A 25,213-nucleotide genomic window follows, 5' to 3' on the forward strand; every position below is an offset into this window, starting at 1 on the left:
TTTTCAGAAAGTTTTCAGAAAATATCTGTCTGAGCATGTGCTTTTTATTTTATTTACTACTAGTTGTCTTCTAGTTTTTTCTCCTAAAAGCATCAACATGACGCTGCTCAGGAGCAAATGTCTCTTACCGTGCCCAGGACAGACTCCAGTGGAAAAATAGCTTTCCAGATAGTTCTTAGTGTGACTAATGCACCTATTTATTTATTTATTTATTTATGATTGCAGATTTTCTATAGAAAAAGGAATAGCTGGTCAAGTGGCAAGAACTGGGGAAGTCCTTAACATCCCAGATGCCTATGCAGATCCACGCTTTAACAGGTAACATGTTATTCACTAGGGGAGAAAAAACTCACCAAACTGCTATTTCCTACTTACATTTCGTATTAGAGATTCATTCACTGATCTTTGATATTCTGTTAGGGAGCAAACCTATAGATATCACTTTATATACTTTTACCGTTACAGATATTTTAAAGATAAAATAATTTTAAAAAATTATTATTATTTTTTTTAATATATATGTCAGGAGAAGAATTTTATTTTTTCCTGTTACAGATTTTAAGAGTGAAAAAAAAAAAAAAAAAATTTGTTAACAAAGGACATGTGTAAGTACCTAAGCATATTTAATTTAATGAATGATCAAACTATATAGGTAATGAAGTATTGATTATTTATCCTGCATATGGAAATGAAAGGATTAAGAATGGAAAATGGAAATGAAAGGGTTAAGAAACTGTTTCTAAATCTGACTGCGTAGATGGAAATACTTGAAAACTTTTGAGGTGAACTTTTTGCGTGTACTAATTATGTCTACCTTGACACTATGTCCTATAAATCCTCTTTCCTAGGAAGCAAGCAGTTGGTACTAATAAATAATATTGACTCTCTTTTTTTTTTTTTTTTTTTTTTTTCCTTTCTTTCTTTCTTTTATTTGGCCCTCCAGAGAAGTAGACCTCTATACGGGCTACACAACCAGAAATATCCTGTGCATGCCTATTGTGAGCCGAGGAAGTGTAATAGGCGTTGTGCAGATGGTGAACAAAATAAGTGGAAGTGCCTTCTCTAAAACTGATGAGAACAACTTTAAAATGTTTGCAGTCTTCTGTGCTTTAGCCTTACACTGTGCTAACGTGAGTTGTTTTCTTTTTTCTACAGTTTTCTAAAATGTCGGTTATAACATAAAGACTTAGAATCTTACTTAAGTAGTTCATCTGCTGTTTCAGCTTCCAGACTATTGAAGTGATCCATACATCTATTTCATTGAATTAATAAGGAACAAGGAGTCCTTGAATTATTTGCAGAATAGTTGTCCCTTAGTGGACTGGTAGAAATTTGTTTGATGCTTCCTGAAATAATTGTATGCTATGTACTTCCATTTTATAAAGCTAAACTGCAAGAGAAGACTGAAAATTGAGTGCTATCTTCTATTGTTTTCCACTAGAAAATATGCTTCTTATTCACCTTCATAAGTTCAGATAATATAGTCAGTTATATTATTCATACATATATATATGTATTCAGTTTTAGAAATTTAATAAGAGGATGAAGATTGCATGTATTCTCTCTGCTCCATAAGCTTGATATTGAAGAATATACATTGTAAATGTACGCGTTTAAATGCTGTGATATATAGTTAGGATTTTTAATGCTAGAAAAGGGTGGATAACTACTTTCATGTTTAAACCCCATATTTTCAGAAAAAAAACCTACTATTCATGTAGAAAGTTCAAACAATTGAATGGTCATTGCTACATAAGTATAAAAATGGAATGCAGAATACATCACTCATATTAATAGGAGGTAAGATAGTATGTCAGTTAAGCCTGGTAGTTTACATGAAACCATTTTGCATCATACTGCCATTAAACTGAAGAAGCAGATTTTATCTAAATTTACTTAAATCTTATTCCACATGACTCAAGGCAAGTAAAGAGGCCAGCATATAAATTAAATCTGGGGCTACGTGATCATTCTAATGTGTGCAAGTTCACTCATTCTAATAGTGTTTCTTAATATTCAAGAGCACTGCTTTTGCTGTGTCCTCACTTGTTCATAAACCATACAATGTTTGCAATAGCTGTGTGAAACTCTCAGTTAATTACAAAGAGTACTTATTTTTTCAGTACCAAACTTCAACATAGAATCATAGAATTACTTGTATTGGAAGGGATCTTCAAGATTATCCAGTTCCAATCCCCCGGTATGCACAGGGCTGCCACCAACTAGGCAAGGTTGGCCCAGGACACTAACTAACCTGGCCTTGACTGCCTCCAGTGATGTGTAAAGTTGGGCAGCCAGAATCACAAATATTTTTTGTATATGAATGGTTTAAGAATAAGTGCTTGAATACAGGAAGGAAATGCTTTTTTCCTTGATTGAAATCTCACATTAATGTATGACTTCCCTTTTTCAGATGTACCACAGAATTCGCCATTCAGAGTGTATTTACCGTGTAACAATGGAGAAACTATCATACCACAGTGTTTGTACTGCAGAAGAGTGGCAAAACCTCATGCACTGTACACTGCCTCCACATATTTATAAAGAAATTGAACTGTAAGTATTTTTCAATATGCAAACAACTGCAACCAGTATCTGTCTGTGAAAAAAATGATTGGTTTTCCCTAAGTATAGTGGAGGATGTTTAAGGAAGCACTTTTATTGTAGAGCTAACCCAGTATCCTAGGTGTTTATCTATCTAATACCCAGTTAAACTTCTTGACCTGTGAACAAAATGTGTTTCTCAAAGGTGTAAAATTATACGTTTTCAGAGTGGTAGCATTTTCCACAGCTATATGTACAGCAGTTACATTAGTTTATATGAAAGCTTTGCAAAGATGAGCTAACTTTCCAGAAGTCCTAAGTCACCAACAGCTCAGAGCCCCAGAGATCGGTATATCAATAGTTAAGAACAATAGCATGATGTCACCACTTCTTGTATGTTTTAGAGTAAAAGATTCAGCTCCTTCCTGGTTTTTTTTTTTTTTTTTTTTTTTTTTTTTTTCTGTGTATGTGTTTCATGCCTCTGCCTGTATTTCTTGAAGGAGGGGAAAATGAATACAGATCTCTAAACTTCTGAAGATGATTCAGGACTGCGAATCCCTGGTAGTAGGCTTTAAAGTTAGGGTCTAACTTCAGAGAAGGACTTGCCATCCTTTAGTCTACAGTATCTGAATAGTCTTAGGCTTTCTCTGAAATAAGTTGCTGTTAGACCTCAAGGGTCTGCCAAGTACTGAAGATGTGCTTTTATCTGTGTTAGATTGGTGGTGCTAACAATGTGACTCATCTGAGCTTTTAAGTCACTGTTTCTGGCAGGACAGTAAATTCTGCTGTAGTGACCGGGTGCCTCAAATCAAAACTTTACAGTTCTGAGTCAGAAAGTCTAAACTGTTTTTCTTAACTTAATCTCTAGAGCTCACTCCTGTCAAGTGCTGAGACTGTAGCCACGATCAAACAAATCATGCAAGCATCCACTTAACAGAGACTATGGTTAAAGTTCATTACATGCTGAAGTGATTTGCTTGAAAGCCAGTGTATTAGCAGCTTGCAGGATTATGCCCTAATATAATTTTACTCTTTGCAATACAGTTTCTTGTACTTTGTTAGATGACATTATATAACCCACCTCCTTGCCAAAATGATTTTTACTTTTAAAGATGGCAGGTTTCATTCTAAATTATATTCACATCCTTTCGTTCGAGGGCTCTGAATGCGTTTAACCATTTTCCATGCAATTCAGCTGCCTTTAGCTCTCTCGCACCTGCTGTGCTGTTTGATATGCCACATACATGCACAAATGTTTAGCTAGGTTCAGTGGAAAGTAAATAGAAGACTTGTGGCACAGCAGGTGCAGGGAAAGGGGTTAATTAATAATAGAAGGACAAACAGTTCTGCTGGTCATGTCCCTAATGTTAAGTCTAAATGTTGATATTGAGAAGAAATAAATCCTTAGCTCATGAAACATAAAAAATGCTGTATTCAATGCTGGATTTTTTAAGTTTGTGCTCAATTTCTATTGGCCTGTAAAAGGTGACTTCAGCAAAATTAGACCAAGTCTCATCAAATTTTTGACAGAAATTATGTGAAAAAAGCCAGTTAATATATTATTAGATACATCATTTACACAGTTCATGGGAGGAAAGTGATTTTAGGAGTCAACACAGATTTTTGTACATTACTTAAACAACAGATTCTTAAATAAATATTTATGTTTCTATGTATTAGGCAAAGCCAAAGGCTAACCAACATAGTTTCCTTGAACTTACTAGAAATATATTTATCTACACTGCTGGAAGATATAGCCTGTAAAGTCAGTTTTCTATGTATATTCAGAAACAAGTAAATGCTGTCAGATTCACATTATCTAGTTATTTTCACTTGCTTTTAGGAAGAATGAAAGAGCATTTGTTCTCACTAAGGTGAAACTTTCTTCTTAGGTACCACTTCGACATCAGTCCGTATGAAGATGTCTGGCCTGCCATTTTTGTCTACATGGTTCACCAGTCCTGTGGGACGGCCTGGTATGAACTATATGATTTATTGCTTTAACTCCATTACTTATGGTTTTATTTATTTTGAAATGTTAAGTTCATTATTTTCTCATGCAGCATCTTCATCTCCTTTGGAGCTTATTTGCTTTGCCTGATCTGTACAGGACTGTGAAAAGCAAACTAAACTTCTTGCCCTAGCTTCTTGGTCTTTAATTCTTACTATTTGTGAACAGCAAGATGAAAGAACGCATGATATTGTCTGAACAGTTGTCCTTCCTATACGTAGAAGTATTGTTTGGTTCTGAGTTGAAATTGGTTTCTTTTGCTTTTCAGTCTGAGGGTTGTGAAGATATTAAAGGTACTCTTGTTAAAATCAATTATCGGCATAATTGTGCGTTAATTATGGAAGTGAGCAATTTCAGAATTTAAAGTCCTTTCATTTACTGTCCTTTCTCTCAGTATCTGTTACCATTGCCAACATCAGCAGTCCCTTGACCAAGTATATTCCCATTGCTTAGAGAAAGGAACTTCATCACATTGTGGAAATATTTATAAATAGGCAGTTGAGAAGGGAAGTATTTTCCTTCCAAACTGCATTTATTGTTGGCTGTTTCATCTTAATAACAAGGTGAATTTCCATGCCCTCAAAACATAAATATTGTCAAACCTGGGGATCTTTCTCTTCTTCTCTTCAATACTGCAAAGTGGATGATTGGTCTAAGTATAGTTCTGTACTGCTCAATATAATTAGGTTATTTCCATTCCTGAAAGAATGGCTGGGATTCAAGATTTGGGTTCAAGTTTTCATTTCTATTTTTTGCCTCTATCATTATTGCTTTTTCAAGGTGTAACTTTGATGGGAAAGAATTGCTATCTACATGATATTTTTTCAAATGAGTCTCAAATCTCACATACAAAATTAAAAAAAACAAAAGTGAGAAACATTTGAAGATGAGACTGTTGGGACTGACAGACTTGTATTTAATTTCTGAAGGAACAAATAACCTCAGCTCTCCATAAAGGACTTCAAGAACTTTGCAGCTGTTTTAGGACTAAAATTTGATTTCAATTATATTGAAGAGATTGTTCCTTTAACACCTTAATACACTTGTGTAATCTGTAACTGTCTTGCACAGGGAGGATTTTTTTTTAAGAAAAATCGTTGGTACTCATTACGATTTCTGTTCTCTCATGAAACAGTAATTTTTTACTACTTTAATAATCCATACAAAATGAAATTTTGGAGGAAGTAGTAGTAGTCTACATTGAGGTAACATTGGTAATGATTTTCTCTTTGGCTTCAGTTGTTCTATTGAATAGATATTGGATGGATATTGTATGCAGTTGAAAGCAACTAGTGTGATTTTGTGAGTTGTGATGCAGTATTTTAAACAGTAATTTTAACAATTACATCAGAGGTGTCTGACTTAACTTTCTAGAATGAAAAGTTAGGTCTAAAGCTATTTTTTAAACACTATGCCTCTATTTTTACTAATATCATGTTCAGGCTAAAGCAGAAGAATAATTACCTTTCTCAGCACGTAAACATAGAAATATATTTTCTCTAACTAGGTCTGCATAGTAAATTTGTGTTCACAGTTTTACCTGATAAACTAGAGATATCCAGCTTTACTTCCTCAGCTCACATATACTACATTAATACTCCTTCCATGAGATATATAAGAAATAATGAAAACATAAATCTGTAAACAAAAGGAATTCTTTCTTTTCAAATGCTGTATAGAGCTCTGATACTGCGGGATATAACTCTTGAAAGTGTTCTTAAGCCACATAAGCCAAGCATAACTATTATTTAACTACTTTGTAATATTACTTTAATGAAAATATTTTTGATTTTGCATGCATATGTTAATATAGCAAGAAGATAAAAAAAAAAATCATTTAAAATGATATCATTTGATGAAAATGGAGAAACACTGAAATGTTTTGTTTTGTTATGTTTTTTCCGTTATGTCATTATGGAGAATCTTTATATCTTTTATTCAAAACAATTTTTGTATTGGCACCTCACTGAAATGTTGTTTTAAACAAGAATATTTCTTCAATGTTTTTGCATAAAATCTTCTAGTTTCATGTTTTGAAAATATTTTACAGTTAGATTATTAGACAGTTTTGATATTTTATAGGCTGAATAGGAAACCTTCAAGTGATTTTTCTTTATCTAAGTTTATGTAATTGTTTTGCCTGAGCTGGATGCCTTGAGCTGTGAGTTTTGTCAAGCGTCTGCACGTTTTTGTCCTTACCAAAACTTGAATGCTCTCATAATCATTTCTTTCCAGCAAGGAATAAATGCAAGAACATCTTTTCCTACTCTGTTCCTTATTTTTTCCATTCTTATTTCTCATCTCTCACCAAACTGATTTCTTTCTAGCTTTGAACTTGAAAAGCTCTGCCGATTTACTATGTCTGTGAAGAAGAACTATCGTCGTGTGCCCTATCACAACTGGAAGCATGCAGTTACAGTTGCACATTGCATGTATGCCATACTTCAGAACAACCAGGGGCTCTTCACTGATCTGGAGGTAGGTGTGATGACTGTATCAGTTACTAGATCTCATTAAGAAGTACTGACTATCTTAGATGATCTTCTGTGCTTGAGTTTTCCTGTCAGTTTAGGATATAAAGGATCTCATGATTTCTGCAGAGGAGTTGATGTGAGCAGGGAGCTTAAGGAAGGAGAATTCTTCAAAGTCTGTTTCCTTCACAGCAGTAGCGGATTTGCTGTCTCTGTTTATATTTTAATGTTCTCCCTGTTCATCTACAACCATAATCTTTATTTTAATCATTCAATTAACTGTCATATCTGCACTGAGAGGAAGGAAACACCTTGAATCTTGAACTCTGGGAGATCTGTGAGATTCTGTGTAGGAGAAAAATTGAGAAGGGCTTCGTGTCACAGAGATAGTTGGCATATATGAGTAAAGGAGTAGAAAGGATGGAAGGAAAGTGGTTGTCTGTGTTTAGTCACTGATTAACTTCTATTATATAAAAGTTTTCTTTAGTGTGTGTGTGTGTGTGTGTGCGTGCATCTTTTTTAAGATAGTTGCAAGGAGTTCAGAAAAATAAGAATATATATACCTTAATTAGATCACTGTGAAAGTTCTGGTAATAAAACAGAAGGCTTATATGGTTGGGTGTTAATACACACTATAAAGAGAGGCTGGTTGTTTTTTGCCTATATTGCTGTAGGTGCAGCTGAGAGTGATGTTTATTATAAATGCTGCCCGAAACTTCCAGGCTGGAAGAACCTGTTTTAGGTTGTGTATAATTTTGCCGAATACTGACCACTTGACTTGTAATTTCCAAGATTCCAGGCTTCATCTGGCTAATAGATTCATTTGGGAAAATTTCAGTCAAAATTGTTTACTAGAAGTATGTTTGGAAAAAACATGTTCTTGTTCAGCATATAAATATAATATAAAATTAAATAAAGTCCAGTTGAATATGTTTTAGTGAATTCTGCTTTAAAAAAGGTCTTGAAAAGTGGCTCTGCAATAAGAAAGAGGCATATGCCAGGCTCATACTGTAAGTCGGCAAAATTATGCAAGTTTGAAAAAATTATGTTCCTTTGAAAACAAAAATCTGCAGATTTGCACAACTGGAGAATATTTAAAGGCCTCTTAACTTCCAGTGCTAACCAAGTAGTTGTGTAGTAGTGCTTAAAGCCGGCAAAGTATGCAAGAAACTGCTCAAGTTCCTTCCTGAAGCAGAACCCCTCCAATAACGTGATTGTGAAATAATGTTTTCTAACTTATAAGGTATAAAAAGGTCTGAATTTCAGACAGAAGATTTTAATTCTGTATTTCCTCACTTCTTTGTTTCTTGAAATTTTGATGAACATTGCTGTGCACTATTTAAAGGCGGTGTAATACTAGTCCAACGTTTAGAAGTACTTTGTGAAGACAGTGACATCTAGGGGCAGAAAATGCATCTTAGTTTTCTTGTTCATCTCTTTTTTTCTTTTTTTTTTTTTTTTTTTTAGCGGAAAGGTCTTTTAGTTGCATGCCTATGTCATGACCTGGATCACAGAGGTTACAGCAACAGCTACCTTCAGAAGTTTGATCACCCTCTAGCTGCTCTCTATTCCACATCAACGATGGAACAGCACCACTTCTCACAAACTGTGTCCATCCTGCAGGTAGGGTTAATGTGTCTTCTGTGCAGTAGTGTCCAGTGGTGAATATATGAGTCACATCATTACCAAGTAGATTTTATAAAGCATGCTTAATTTACTTTCTGGATCGTAGTGCTCATCTGGAAGTACAGACAAGATTTGCCTTGATTTATTACAGCAATCTAAGGTCCCAAGCATTCAATATTAGCAAGCCAAGCCTTCAGTAATAGTGCAAAACATAGCTTTTCCGAAATCTTGATGTTACAAAAATACTGTGCACTTTAAGGTCTTTATTAATGATCTTCCTCTGGATATAATAGCTTCTGGGTCAGGGAGGATTTCCCTTACAACCGTATGCAATGGGAACTTCAAAAATGGAAACAGTCACAGTTCAAAAATGAAAATAAGTTTCTCGCTTAGTTATATATTTTCAGTAGAATGTGTTTCAACAATGTCTTCAACTGTCCTGAAATTCTGAATAAAAATTAAAGACCTGACAAACATTTGTATGAGAAGCTTAAAAACCTGCTGTAATAAATTCCATGAACGTTAAATGTGTGGCATGAAGTGTGTCTTTACCTAGAAGCAAATGGTAATTTTGCACGCATGAAAAGTTTAAGCCTATTTTATTATGTTATGATGTACTCTTTTGTTCTTCAGCAATTGGGAAAAAAGACCAGTAAGGTAATATTCTGTGATAGTTCAACTATAAGGTAACGTATCTGCATGTTTAATTAACAGAAAGCTAGAAGAAAGCATGCAGATACATTTTGGGAAATCAAAGTGTGTTGCTGACACACAGATGTTTTCTCCCTGGTGAAAAAACTGTTCACGTTCAATTTGAGGATAAAACTCTCACCTATGAAACAGCTGCCAGTGCATAATGTACTTGTGCTGGCTGTTTCTCCTTTACTGTGCACACGCCCAATGCATAGCCTAGCCATGCTACTGATTCTGCTAACTAATTCATTGTTAACTTCTCTTTCTTTCTGATCTTTCAGGGGGAAGATATTTATTTTCTTAAATATCTAATCACCTTTTAGGATTATACGTATTCTGTATTATATTCAGAAGCACATCTTGTGATTATGGTTTTAGGTATCATATACATTTCATCAGGGAATGGAAGCTTTATCTCTGAATATTCCTCCATGTGTGAGGATGTAATTGAATCCTTCAGTGGTGGTATGGCATTAGTTTTTTAGTATTCATTCTTCATGTGTTTGTGCACAGTAGTCCTCAGTCCAGTAACATTTCTCGGTCGCACTGTGGCTATATGAAGCAGAATTCAGTAATTATTTAGTGAATATTTTGCATTTATACTGCAGAAACGCAATGGAAGTTGCATTTACCAAAAAAAATGGGGAATCTTTGGCCTCTCTGCTGCCTCTTATTCTTGTCTGTCACAGCCAGCTGAGTGTGAGGAAAGACAGATAAGTATTCAGGTCTCTAGAGTAGCTCAGATACTGACTGCCCAAGTGATCACAGGTAATGTTTAGAAGTACAGGCATAGTAGATCAGCTTTTTGGACTTGTTTTGATATTGAATCAAATAGCCTTTCTGTTTACTTACGAAACTGTTACAGAGGAAAGAAAAAAAAAAAAAAACCTAAAACATAAAAAAAAAAAAAAAGAAAAAAAGAAAAAAAGAAAACCAAGTAGTCCTTCAGGGTTTATCTTAATGAGTTTTAATTTTATGCTAATAACCTGCAATAGTTTTCACTTGAACCTTTATAGCCACTTTGTTCATTCACTTGTATTTCTGGTTTATGCCATAACTTACAAATATGGAAGATTCCGTTCACTAGCTCTTGCTCAATGGGGAAGGAATAAATTCTTAGGAGCTATACTTTACATGTACTATGCAAAAGCCTATATAGCATGCTCAGAACCAGCAGCTTTCATTTGTACTTAATGACAACAGTGTTTTCTAGTACAATGAACAGGAGCTGTCACAGTGGTCTTCCCCATGTCACAGTTTCTAAAGCCTAGATAAAAGTCATAGACCCAAGTCTAGCATAATTTAAGTTTCAAGGCACATACTGTGTACTTATGGATTAGGTAGCACATCTGGGGAGGAAAACTCCAAAACCCCAAATCATGAAAATAAATAGTAGTCATTTCCTTGTCCCAAACTGTTGATGGTGGGTTAACGTGTTCTGAATTTTTTTTTTTTTTAACATTGTGTACTGCGGCTCAGACAGCTGTCAAAGGTGCATTAAGAAAGACAGATAGACTGCATTTTCTATTTGTTATTCAGAACAAATCTTCTTGTCCAAGTAAAAAATGTTGGAAAATGACATTTATGTTCTGAATGGTGAAAGAAACCAAGTCTATTTGTGCCACAGAGGAATTATTTTGAACAAATTATGTAAATGCTTGACAAGTTGGGGAAACATTTGATGAGCTTCAACTCGAATGCCAATTAAATGTCAAAACACATCTGCATTTGATATATTTTAATCATATTTTGTATTTGTGAATGTCCACACCTTGACACGACTGGCTCATTCTTTTGTATTTCTGTGTTTCCTCTCAACAGTAGGGAAGACTTTTGACAAGTTGCTTTCAAAAGCTTAGAAAAAGTGAACGCTGTTGACTTGACTTAAAATGTGATACGAAGCTGTGAACAGTCACAGTACATGGATATTGTCAGTTAAAAGTGAAATAATATATAGTGGAAACTGAAAAGAAATGACAGCGGTATGTTGCCAGAGCCTCCATAGTGCAAAATGTTTTCTTTAGTTTGTAAGTCAGTCAACTTAAGGTTGAATAAAGCAGGTTTTTTTTTCCTCTGTAATTAAGCTTACTTCTAAAGAGAACATTTTATCAGTAAATGCAATAATTGTAGGCACATTTCATTTGCAACTTTCTGAAACCAAGATTATCTTAGAGCATTAACTTGGCTATTTCATTGTCTGTAGTACTTGTTATGCAATATCAAAAGTGGTTCTTCAAAGTGAATCAGGCATTCGTTTTACCAGCTTGGCAATGAAATACTCTGGATCAGGATTAAATCACAAGTTCCCGGGCTTATACTATTAGGAAATACTGTAGCAGAAAAAATCTAGCATTTTTCTCTATTAATATCTTCAGGCTTCAGAAGGAGCAGTCCCAAAATCAAATCAGTGGTTTAGTCATAGTTTCATGAGACCATTTAAAAAGCGAAGATGAAAATGGGAATTTGCAACAAAAATTGTTATTGGTTGTAAAACTGTTGTAATCTGTCTGGTGAAATAAAGACTGAAATCATCTCAGAATTAGAGCTTGTGCTTTTTATTGGTTTTTTACTTTTTCATAGCTGGAAGGGCACAATGTCTTTTCCAATCTGAGCTCCAGTGAATATGAGCAAGTACTTGAGATCATCCGGAAAGCCATCATCGCCACGGACCTTGCCCTGTATTTTGGAAATAGAAAACAGCTCGAAGAACTACATCAGGCAGGAGCATTAAACCTTAAGAACCAAGCACACAGGTAAAGCGACAGACCAGAATTAGTTCATCAGGGCGTTAAACCTGGTGCACGTTATTTCATTTGGATTTCTTCTGCCTAGTTCACTAACAGCTTATCAGCAGTAGAAAGATAGTGCACAGGCAGTTAATTGGTGGGAGAAAAATGAAGTGCAATAATTATGTTATTTGTTGTATCATTCCTCTTTTTTTTATTTTTATTTTATTTTTAAGCATGTTTTTTGAAAGATTGTTCCCTACTAGAAGCAAAGTTATTTTTACTTAATCATTGGATGGGAAAAAAATCTTTTAGCTTCTCCATAAAGCACTAACAAACCCAAAACATAATTTAATTGCCAGCTCAGCTGCTGATTTCACATAACATTCTGACTTGATGAACCAGTTGACTCTAGAAGAAATCCAAGCCAAACAGAGAAACAAGAGAGAACTGTATTTTATTCTTTGTGAATTAAGATAGCCCTAAGTTTTAAAACTACACAAAATATGTGCATATATTGATGTTCGTGTATGCATAGCTCTTTTTATCCATAAAAACGGAACATAGTATATCCTGAATGACAGATATGTCCCATAACAAGGTTGATTAAAATGTTCATACAGCACTACCATACTCCCTTCATTGCTGCTGTACTGGAAAATCGATGGATCTTGTCTTGAACTAAGGCACAGCAAAATTAGAAAGGTGATACAGCAAGATATTAAGTCATATTTCTGATTTCCTTTTGAAAGGAGCTTCAATGCTTGGATCTCCTTTAACTATCTGAGGGATTTTACAAGTTTTGGCAGTAGTTTTTAATAAATTATCACAACACTGTTGGAAGTGCTTTTATTAAAAGCTTAACTCACAGTATGAAACTGAAGTTAATTGAGCTTGAAAAAACATCAGTATCTCAAAAAAGACAAAGGTATAGTAGAATAGGTCCTGATAACTTCAAAATAAAGCTTATGATGAATATTGAACTTCGGGGTTATAAATTTTGAATAGGCAACCTTTTAGACTATGATTGAATATTCTATTATATTTTTTATCCTACCTGTTCCCTTAGAGCATATTCAGTGCAAAATCATACACCCTGTAATATGACATTAGTTTGTAATACAGCTAAATAATCTGTGCCTTTTAGTTTCTATCTTAGAGCAAAAGAAGTCATGCACACTAGATTGCTAAACTTGGCATTTATGTGTGTGATTAATCCTCATTATAATGCAGGGAAATTATAGTTTGTCATTTATCTATTAATTATATTGTGAAGATGTGCATTTTCTATGGTAACAAGTCTGTTCACACAGCTTCTATGACTGCTGTCATATTGGTGTGAAAGTTAGCAAATTATTTGTTCTTTACGTGTAACGCACATTGACAAAGATGCAGTCCTTAAGTGCCATCTTAACTACTCCAGAAGTTGGAAATCACATTAATTAATTCATTTGTGTGACAGTTTTCTTTATACAACTTAGACTTAAGCACTGTATATCTAAGGAATAGAAGACAAGTGTTAGAAAATAGTTTTAAAAAATTTTGTGTGTTTTACGCCAATAAGCTTCACAGTCCTGTGGATCTTGTTCAATTAGTCTGTGAAGAGGCTAGTCAGTGTAGAGGACAGAGTGATGTGTGGAAATCTTGTTCTGTTGGGTGTGGAATTCATTCCAGTAAAGCAGCAACTTTTAAAGCGGCTTAGCTGTACTCTGATGACTTCAGTATTGGGGCTGTTGTGGAGACCTCACTTTCTATAGCTCCAATATTTCTTTAGCAGAGCTTGCATTTAGATCAACTACATCTGATCCAATGTTTTCTAAGACAGATCTTGAGTAATTTTTTCAGACAGAAATTGAGTTAAACAATCCAGACACTAGCTGTTGCCAGAAGTAGGAACATTGACAAAATACTTTTGAGAAGAAGCGAAGGAAGAAGTGAGAGCTTACCTGTAAATGGAGCTCCTTGAGAGAGACTTAGAACTAGTGTTTCCCCTTTTTGGAATATGTGTTCATTTCACTTGAAAAAATGGAAAGAAATACAGCAACAGGATATGCTGTCTTTCTTTCTATAGACTTGTACTTCATTTTCAGAAAATGAGGAAGGTGTAGCAGTTTCTTAACAGGCATTCTTGTGTACATTCCTATGAATGTAATTATATGGAGGATAGTCTGTGAATTCTGGTTGCAATAAATATTGTGACATTATAGAGAATATACAATTTTTGTGATGCCTTACTAATAGATCATAAGTGGAGAAGGAAAGAAGGTGGGAAATATTTTGTAGTGTTTTTACCTTATTGCAGATGGAACTGAGGAAGGGAAAATAGAAACTTGGAATATGGTAATTAAGCCTTTACCAAACTTAGTTTACTGTTATTTTATTCTAGAGACAGAGTGATTGGACTGATGATGACTGCTTGTGATTTGTGTTCTGTAACAAAACTGTGGCCAGTTACCAGACTGACAGCCAATGACATATATGCTGAGTTCTGGGCTGAGGTATGTATGTTTCTTTTGTTTTATTTCCTCTATTTACAAATGAAAATATTTGGGAGGAAAATTAAAAACAAGAAATTTGCCACAGATATCTTAACATATTAAAGGCTGTTCTTTGACGCATGCTTTTGTTCTTTTTTTTTTTAATTTATTTAGACTCTTTATGAAGATCTAAATTAGCTTTCTAATTTTCAAGCAGTAATTTTTCTTTCTGTTAAAAATGAATTTGGGAAGTATATTCTAACATACATTGACTTAGCAACAGAATATACAAGAAAATCTCTACCTTGTTTTGAGTTTAAGGTGAAGGACCTATTTCTGGAGAGAAATCCAAAATATGAAAACAGCTTCCAGGCCAGCTGCCTTAAAACACACTCTGATAAAGCTACAATATGAATCCAAGAAGTGCTAAAGCAAATTTGACAAACCTTAATTTTTTTTCTGATCTCAGTGTTTGGAAATTTGTGAGCCAGATCAACAACTGGGCCTCAGAGAAGGCAAGCTGATTTTTAGTATATTGAAAATCACTCCACAGATAAGGTGTATTGAGAATTGAAACATGACATTGAGCTGTGCTAAAGTAATTGTGTCCATAAATAAAGATATAATCTCTAACATTTCTTTTGTCCAGGATTAAATATTCTAATTGTTTATGTTTTAAAGTGCAAAAGTAACAACTTTGGGGATATCAGGAAAAAAATGGGGGTGTTGCATAGAGTTGAACTATGTAGTTTTAGAATATATAGTCTTTTTTCAAAGCTGTTATTGCACACGTATCATAAAGTTTTGCTCTTTTCTGTTATGTGTCGTGTGGAAGTCAGCAGAATTCAGTGGGTTTCTTTCGATCTTATATAGGCATAAAATTGAAATCAGGCCCATGGAGTTGTTGCTGTATGCATGTAATATGGAGGTTTTTGTCTTGCCTTGTGCATGCTAATTATGGAATTAAAGATATGCATTGCATGTGTTTGTGGTTTTTCTGTATTTAAAAATTCTAGTTCCTTTAGTTATGATCAACTCAGATTACAAAAATATCTGTGAAGTGTAAACTTTATAAGCTCAAGAATCAAGTTTGTTTCTGGAATGTCAACACTGGCAAATGAATGTTCTTGTTAGCGATATAATGGAGGAATTCTGTTGATATCTCTCACTAATTACAGACTTCAACGTGTTTGGTTTTCAAGACTTAAAAAATAAGTCTGATCTTTAATAATTTCAGGAAGGAGACAATCCTCAGCCTCTCTTGGAATCCTGTTCCAGTGTCTCACCACCCTCACAGTAAAGAATTTCTTCCTAATAGATTATGTCTGCTGTGATTTTTTTGGTGGAATATGAGACACTAGGCAGTCACTAATCTTTCTTCAGTGTTTTCTAAGTAATGTATTGTAAGTCATTCTATTTCTGTATCTGTTCTGCAAGATACAAGAAAAATTAATTGGGATTTCTTTAACATTCTTTGTGATCATATTCATAACTATGAGGATATAGGTAGTATTTTTATAGCATCCTTTGTCTAGCAGTGTTTAATATATATGTTTACATGTATTGAATGCAAGAAAACTTGTATTTCTAGTATTTGTGTTCCAACTAAAGAAAAGAAAACACTTTTTTTTGCTATGCGGATTGTCAGCCACTGGCAGTGGTCCCCTGAAGTAGTTGTGTTACCTCCATCATTGGGAATATTCAAAATCCAAATGCAAAGTCCTGTAAAACTTGCTGTCAGTGACTTAGTCTGGAGTGTGTAAATGGAATGGACCGGTTGATCCGAAGAGTTCCTTTTAAATCTAAACAATTCTGTGATTTTTGGATACCTTTTTCTTTCAAAATAGAATAATGAACATAATGAACATAATTCTGAACTTTCTTCATTTTTTTTCCTCAGAGCTGACTTTGATGGTTAGTAATGGATGAAATAGGAAGAGGTAGTTTGTTGTTTCTTTTTTCCACACAACAAAGATCTGGTCTTTGAATTATTGCTGTTCTCAGAGTACCCTTCTTATGCGCATAGATGCATTAATGTACTTAAGAAGGCTGCTTGGCATGCAATTTTATCAAAACATGCTCCTCATCTTTGGTCAAAGAAATTGGTTTGTTGACAAAGAGGGTACATTGTAAATTCATCTTCCTCAATCAGCTTTTCCTTGGATAGGTGAGTTGTGTTGTACTGGTAATTGTATTATAGTGCTTTAAACAGGTAACATTTTCAAAGGTGAGAATATCTATGAGTAGAATAGGTAAATCTGATTTATTTGGTCTTGTTTTCTTCCTTCCATCCTTATTATGGATAGGCCTTTGCAAAGAAGGAAAATATGAGTACATTGAGTCAAAAAAATAGATCCTCACCTTAAGCATTTTTTTGAGATTGAGTAATTCTGATAGCTTGCATTATTTTAAATTCTGGATTTTCAGATCCACATGCAATAGGAAATGGGAAGTATTTCTGATCTTAGTACTTTTAAATTTTGTTTTGCTCATCTCTTTTCTCCAGGGCGATGAAATGAAAAAGACAGGTATTCAACCCATTCCTATGATGGACAGAGACAAGAAGGATGAAGTCCCTCAGGGTCAAGTATGAACTCTCTCTGTAAAATGATACTTGTTTCATAGTGTTTAAAAAAAAAAAAAAAAAAAAAAGATGTATTAAAAAACATTTTATGTATTAACAAATGTTGCATTTTATTCCAAGGTATGTGGGTTGCTAAATTCTATGCTTTGTACACAAAATAGGATGTTGCTTTTGTTAAGTGGCAGCAGAAAATTTGTTTTCAGAGATGTTACTGAATTAACAAAATGCTTTCTGCTTCTGTCTCAAGTTACTATACAATATAACTGTACTTCCTTTATAATAATAAGGCTTAAGGAATGATTTAAACATGATATAGCCGATATTTCTGACATGGAAATGATCATGCAGTTTCAGTAAGAAAAATTGACGTCTTTCTTCTGGTTATATATTAGTGCTCTTTTTGTTCTCATAATTCCCATTGCAGCAATGTTGTCTTCTTACCTTCCATTCTTATCTTGCCATTCTCTCATTCCTCTTAACAAAAGCTCTGTGAATAGGTAACAGGCCTCTGGCAAAATTGTATATTTGAAAACTTGAGAAACTTTTGGATACATTATGTTCTTCCCTGTATGGTAAAGTCGGTAAAAGAAGGTTAAAAAAATAATACTAAGGAATGGTAGTCTCATATGTACAATCAAAATTTTAAGAAGTATCAAAAACCCAAAAGACTAAATTTATGACAAGTTAGAGAACTGTGAATACTGGCCACAGATTTGAAAAGGCAAGTGTTACTCTTCCAGCTTATGGTCAGATATTTAATATATCATGCCATTTTAATGTGTGAATAAGTTCATGTGTTCACTGGCATTAAAGAAAGGCATGTGGATTAAAGACTGTCTTCAAGATAAATCAATAGTTAAAAACTAACTTGAGTGTGCAGCTGTAGCTTCTGTATCTCACAACAGTGTTACAACAAAATGTGAGATTGAGAACATAGTTCAGTGAAAGTAACCATGCCTGTGTTCCTGCAGAGGCAGAAGAATTTAATGAAGCTTTATCATCCGTTTCCTTAGGCTCTAACAGAAAGTATTAATGAGTTTAGAATCCTGTATTTTTATGTGGATTTTAATTAAAGCATTAACACCTTATTTAAATGACAATTATGTTTAAGAAAAGAGGGTTTGTATAAACATGCAATCTCTGAAAAAATAATTATGCCTCAAATACTTATCTTTGATGAAACTACTTTGTAGTTGGCATTTTCTCTCTCTTGAGTACTTAGATCAGTCAGCCTCTGTTGTGCTCTTCTTGTCCTTTTAAGTACAACTCACTTAGGGTCTCTGAGTTTGATGTCTTCCTACTGTAGAGCCTGCAGTGAGGATTTATTCCTGACTCAGTAAGGATCCCATCACCCTCTTTTTTTGCTCCTGGCTTGAGAATTAAGCAGTGTTTGTGGTCATACCAAGATATCACACTCGAAGGGTATTTTCTTGGCTTCTACTGGATCCATGAATGTCTCTCATCTTCACAACCTGACAGTTTTGAAGTCTTTGAGGAGAATAGAAATGTCAAAACTATGCAGTGACCTAAAAAACTCCAACCATTCAAAACTTTGCTCAGAAATTTATTTATTAAGATTGAAAATAAGAAGTTTACTTTTATGGAAGAATTAAAATATTAGGAGTGATTTCATATTTAAAATGCTTCAGTGTGAATGTTAAACATCCAGCTGTCAAAGCTATAAATATATTTAGTATGCACAGTGAAAGAGACAATAGCAAGTCAGGGCTTCAAAAAAAGATGCCTCGTTTCAAATACTAGAGCTACAAAAAGAAGATTGGTTGGAACATACTGTAAATTTATTTAGTTTGGTTGATGTCTTTCACATTTTGCAGTGGCAGCACACTTCTCATTGAGAAGTCTACAGTGTGACTGTACCTATCATCCCACTCATGATTTTTTTGCCAGATATGGAGCAATCTGCTGTTTTCCAGTAAAATGAAACTAGCTCCCTTAGCAACCCAAGAACCAAAAAAACTCAGATGAAAAAAAAATCCCAAAACTCATAGGATGAAAGCAATGCAGTATGCAAAACAGAAAACTATTTCTTTTAAGATGAACAGACATGATGATGAACAGACAAGCCTTGCCTTCTGGCCTAATGCAGTTTCTTTCTATCAGTTACACTGTAATTACTTTAAATCTGACAGAGGTTCTTAGGTCAGAAAAATGTCTCTTTTTTAAGTACAAAATGGACTGTTTACATAGTAGTGTGGGTAGAATCTTTGTATTGATGGAGGTAAAGACAACAAGGACAAGACTTACTTTGATTTCTGAAAAAGAACCAATATTTAAACTATTAAAATAATTTTTTTTAATCAAATGTTTTGGTTGCAGTACAGCATGTCATATCACCGCAAAGCATTTAAAATTCTAAGAAAGGAAACTTGGTGCACTATAGTGACTATCATGAGAATCTAGAATAAATGAATGATGTTATAGTGAATTTGAATTTTAACTGTCATCTTTGATTATAAGAGTAGTATTTCTAAAAATACCCACATTGCATGATAAATCAACTGTAGCATGGTAGCAGTCATAGGATGGTAAGCCTACATTAATCATATATATCATTGACAATGTGCTCATTCTCTGAGTACGTTTGTATGATACTAGTAAAAATATGTCACTCAACTGCATACATGAAAAGAAAACAGGAACTTCACAAGGGTGCAAAGCCTGTAGCATTTCAGGTAAATTAAGCTGTGAAATACATACTCTAGAAGACATCAGAAAAATCCAGATCTCAATCATATTTTGGAAATCCTGAGCAACTTTCCTGCTTTTTAAATGTGTTGGGTTTTTTGTTTTTTTTGTTTGTTTTTTTTTTTTTTTTATCACATGAATATATTTCTGTCACTAATGCCACCAAAATGCCAGACAGATCCTGAGAAAAATCAGTTAAATCAATTGAGAGTAAAAGATCTTGTAGAAAATCCTATCTGAAACAGACATATTAACCATTATAGAGAGGCAAGCAAGCAACTTACAATTATTAGACTCTTCACTATTAGTGTTTCATTTTAAAGTCTTTGGATAATAAGGTGAGATGTGTGTTAATTCCTAACATAAGCAGTAATTAAATAAGCAGTCAATGTCTTTGCTCTAGTCGGCTGTTAACATTCAGAGTTTTAATTTGGCAACATTTAATTTTTGTTCATTGCTGTTTTTCACAGATTGGATTCTACAATGCTGTAGCCATCCCATGTTACACCACACTTGCACAAATCTTTCCTCCAACTGGGCCACTACTCCGAGCATGCAGGTGAGTAAATGTGTAAGGTTTTGCATAGCAGGTAGCTTGGTTAAAGAAAAAGCAAACATGCTCTGCTAGTTTTTCTAGAAATACACACTTTTAATTTGGGAATTTGCATGCAGATAAATGGGGATTTATTTCTCATATTAATTTATGTAGAATTTCATGTAATTTATGTAGAAGCCCAGAGGCAGTAACTGCTGACTGGGACTGTCCAACGCAGATCTACAGACACAACTGATTAAAATGTGCTTGAGCATTCAGAAAAGAACAGGTTCAATGATTATGTATCTCTATCTCATGTGGTTCAGAGCAATTTCACTCTGTGTCATTTTTACTTCAACATGATACCAATAAGATTGGCAGAGGACAAGAATTCTATTTCATTAAAAAAATAGTTTTTCCATGTCATTTGATTTTGTATCTGAATATTGCTGTTAGGAAACAGAAAAAGAGTGCCTCAACTTAGAATAGTCAGTAACTTGGAGCATAAGGGGATGTCAGGAAGGCAGATGTAGACTTGTCCTTCCAATCAGCAAGAACGTAGTTTGGGGTCTTCTGAAGGGAGAGGACAATTGGCTTCTTCTACTCTGGAATGATGATAGATCTCTTTGTAGGTAGTCCAGTAGTTCTATCTGAGACCATGACAATCTTCACTGACAAAACTTCTGTTGAACAGTATGCTGCATAAAAATATTTGCATTTCAGGTTAATCTGTATTCTCTAAGAAAAAGCAGTTGTTAGAATGCCAGCAATTTTTAGTCGCGTGCCAGGAGAAGTCATGTTTCCCTATGTTCTTACTAGAACCACTGTATATGCGTTTAACGTTCTAACTTCTAGTGGAAGATGTCCTAGCCCACAGCTGGGGTTTTAAAATTATAATTCTTCATATTAATGAAAAAAACTCATATTAGGAAATTTATGGATATTAGGAAAGTTTTGTTACTAGCACAGTCAAATAAGAGGTCTTAAAAATGGGTTTATATTTACTGTAGAAACATTTGCATAAACCTGTCAGTATATTTACTCATAAGTAAGCATTGTTATTTGTCTTATGAGAAATGAGGCCGAGAAGCTAAGGTGAGTGTTTGAGACTGCATAGCATCGTTTTTGAGAGCAGGGTTCTTGGAAGACTTGTAACTTTTGATTTCCAGCAATGCATCCAAGTGAGACAGTTTCAAAAGTGGGTTGTAGAACTTGGCCGTCCATCTTTCAATACACAACTGGAGAGACATAAAATTGAATTGCAGAACTGATGGATGCAGGGATGAAGTTTGGTTTTCATAAGACTTTCATAAGACTTCATAAGATTTTCAAAAGAGCTTCCTGAAAATCTATTCCCTGCCATAAGATCCTATGATGAGAGTCTGATAGTTTTAGAAGTGAATTGCTCTTCTACACATCCACGTGAAGTGATCTGTTCGAGAAGGTTTAGGTAGAAGCGTTGAGAATTCAGATTTGGAGCTGTAGACTAGAAATTCAAGAATACAGAGTGAAGTTACACTTGTTCATTACTGAAACGTATGTTATTGCAGGGTTAGTCCAGTTTTTCAAATAGCTGATTTTGCACTGCACATTTTTGGGAGGTAAATGGTGAGAAGAAAGCAGCCTTACTCCTCTTTGATATTGCCTCAGCTGCTGACTGGGCCAATTTTGATATCACTTCTTCACTAGCAGAGCTTTTTCTTGAAACACAGTGTTTATGCTGCCCTGTCCTTGAGTCACTTGGAACACAGACACCATTGCAAATGATAGCAACAAAAACAGCCAAAGCAGCATATCAGCATCAAGATCTTTATTTTGAGAGCCTCTGGGCATTTATTCCAGGCATATAGGAGCCAGAACTTCAATGGGAGCATGAAGGCAAATGAAATGTACTATGTGCATCTTAAAATAATAATAATAAAAAAAATTTAAAAAATCAGTCACTGATTTGTCTAAGGTAAAACAGTATCTAAGAATCTTTATCTTGTCTGATGATTTCTTCCACTTTTTAAATTACTCTATTATATGTATAATGTATTTATTTCCTTGTTGAAAATATTTCTTAGTATATATATATTCACTGTGTATCAAAGCTACCATCCGAGTTGTACTGCCCAAAATAACTCACATGGGTGTTTTTTATCCTGCATGCTCACTAGGCTTACTAAACTGACAAATCCATAATAGTATGGGAGTTGCTCTGAAAGTAATGCTTCCTGTGTTATTATGTTGGTGCACGGTTGTGAGAGGCAGTTGTTGGTGTGGCCTTAGAGGTTGAAACTTCCCACCAATATTCCATTACGTGTTGTTGCCATGCAACTGATGGTAGCAGAGGGAAAATCTGACAAAATGGCATCTGACGTGGAAGTGCTTATGAAGCAAAGGTGTGTAAATCAATTCCTCCATGTGGAAAAAGTGGCGCCCACTGACATTAATTGACACTTGCTGAATGTTTATGGAGACCAAACAGTAAATGTGAGTGCAGTAAGGTGATGGGTAGTGTCTCACCAGTGGCAACAGTGACATGAAAGGCAAGTCAGGGTCTGTTGACCGTGCAGATTTTTACAACCGTAGCATGCAGGCTGTTGTTCATTGCTGGTGTAAATTCATTGCTGATAGTGACTAGGTTGAAAAATAGTGTTTTGTAGCTGAGAATTTTCTCTGTCGAATAATGTGATTGTGCTCCATGTGGCTTTTGTAGTTCCCATGGGAATAAAACGGAGGCATTATTTTTTGAAGCGATCTACATATATTTAGGGAAAGTGATTTTTCTTTTAAACTGAACCAAATATTTTTAAATAGTTTTCCATGTGCCTACAGGTTTCTGATTTGTTGCTGAAATAGATACAATTTACACATACTTTAGCTGCAGTTCTTCTCATTACTTCCCAGTTTGGGAAAGGGAACTAGAAATAGTGACAGTTGAATTTTTCTAATCTTTAGTATTTATATTTTTGTATTAGCTGAGCTTCAGTGTTATATTTGTACTGGTTCCATGTCTTCCAGTTGACCTGGAGCAAAGGAAGAACAGGTTGAAATGTGCTTGCAGAAAATGATATAGGTGTTCCCCTAGAGGGCACCAGCTTTCTTTGGTAGACTTCCTTAGATCCTTCCTTTCCCCATTGCCAGAAAATGCAACGTTTTCTCTTGTTTGTTTGCTGTGTTCCCAGTTCATAATTTGCTGTTTTTTATCAATTGTTTCAGCAAAGCTGTGTCATAAAGATAGTGAGAGCTCTACCGTATAAATTCAAATGTAATGCAATAACATGGCTTACAGCATATAGGACCTTCATAGGTTTACCATCCTGTTTGTTTACTGAAAACATCTAAGTACCATTGTTTTAGTAACTAGATTCCTAATGTTATAAACCTGGAACAGCTGAGATTGCTCTCCTTTTCTCTGCGTGTAAAAACTGAATGCTAGATTTGGTACATAGGTTGCAAAGTATGGTTAATGTTGTTTATCATTAACATAGCCTTTCAAGTCACAGGAGTGATACTAGTGTGCACCAAGAAAGATTATGTGTCTATAATCCCTTTGTATCATTAGAATTCTACCAGCAAAATTTCTCAGTACTTTATTGCTTGCAAACTAAAATCTGGACTTGGGATTTTGTCAGGCTATAAGACCATGAAAACAAAATCTGTCTCAAGGAAGAGGTATTCTTTTGTTGTAACAGATTGACAGGTATATCACCACTGCAGTAACTGCATTCTATGATGTTGGTATACAACATCTTACACACTGTCAGGCAACCCCTGTGCAGATGTTTCAGAAGACTTAATGCGCTTCTGTGGTTTCCAGTGAAAGAAGTTTCCCGGCAGGAGTTCCAATCTCTGTAGTGCCTACAGACTGCTGCTTCAGAGTCTGTGTAGACATGGCTCCAGCTGGGTTTCCTTTGCAGCCAGGAGAGCTATGGAACTGTAATAGAAACAGGTGCTAACCTCTAGCTCAGAACTATAGGCTTATATAGGTCAACAAGTATGCTATCCACACAGGATTATAAAATGAGATAACTTAAGACAAGGGATGAAAGAATATAATGATAAAAGCTTAGTGACATACTAGCACTTTTATTCATGAAGCTACATCACAAAGTATAGTATAGCAGAGAATATTATTAGTAAGAAATCTCATTCAACTTAAAGTGTTTGCCTCTCTTGACTTTTTTTTTTTTTATCTCCAGGGACAATCTCAACCAGTGGGAGAAAGTAACGAGAGGTGAAGAAGCCTCTATATGGATTACTTCCCAGTCCATTGCTCCTGGAACCTCAGATTCACTTCCTGTGAAGACTGATGACTGAACAGCAGCAACAGATTGCTTTAACCCTGAAAGAATCCATTTGGGAGTTGTTTTGTTTTTGTTTTGTTTTGTTGTTTTGTTTTGTTTGTTTGTTTTTGTTTATGTTTTGTTTTGTTTTTATTTGACAAAGGAAAAAGAAAAGCTACAAAATGCTAACTAGGAAGCAAATCTGCCTATGAAGGTAACACCCATGGTGTTGCCTCAGCTAAATGACTCTGGCAGCCAATCTCCTGATGTACACCAGTGACACAACATGAACAGAGGGAAAATGACACCCAGATGTTTTGCAATCAGCTATTAAAAGAGAACTAGCAACTTGTGAAAATAAAAGACTGGCCTTAACTCATGGGCTGCATTGCTGAGGCCTTAATTTAAAACTGATGGGGGGAAAAATCTTAGGGGGTACTTCTAAATTGTATCTTTCTAGTAAGGGTTTCAATGGTACTTTTATTATATTGTACTGTGGCTGGCTTTAACACCAGTGTCACTTGGGAGTTCTTGGCTATAAATAGAACAATATACACATTGCTATTGTG

The 25,213-nt window shown here is 34.8% G+C and overlaps 1 protein-coding gene across 1 annotated transcript in view; it reads left to right on the forward strand.

The window, feature by feature from the left end:
• The window catches only part of PDE10A (phosphodiesterase 10A), a gene marked incomplete at both ends in the record, with an annotated part of 155,867 nt that extends 131,189 nt beyond the window's left edge, over positions 1-24,678 (forward strand). The window contains 11 exons of the mRNA XM_079550801.1: positions 226-318; positions 944-1,130; positions 2,414-2,556; positions 4,437-4,520; positions 6,883-7,033; positions 8,494-8,649; positions 11,926-12,098; positions 14,458-14,569; positions 17,055-17,135; positions 20,309-20,397; positions 24,561-24,678. Coding sequence (XP_079406927.1) covers positions 226-318; positions 944-1,130; positions 2,414-2,556; positions 4,437-4,520; positions 6,883-7,033; positions 8,494-8,649; positions 11,926-12,098; positions 14,458-14,569; positions 17,055-17,135; positions 20,309-20,397; positions 24,561-24,678 — 1,387 coding nt within the window. The remainder of the gene's footprint in view (positions 1-225; positions 319-943; positions 1,131-2,413; positions 2,557-4,436; positions 4,521-6,882; positions 7,034-8,493; positions 8,650-11,925; positions 12,099-14,457; positions 14,570-17,054; positions 17,136-20,308; positions 20,398-24,560) is intronic.
• Between the last annotated feature and the right edge of the window lie 535 nt (positions 24,679-25,213).

This window comes from Tetrao urogallus (genome assembly GCF_951394365.1).
Source record: "Tetrao urogallus genome assembly, chromosome: 2".
NCBI lineage: Eukaryota > Metazoa > Chordata > Aves > Galliformes > Phasianidae > Tetrao > Tetrao urogallus.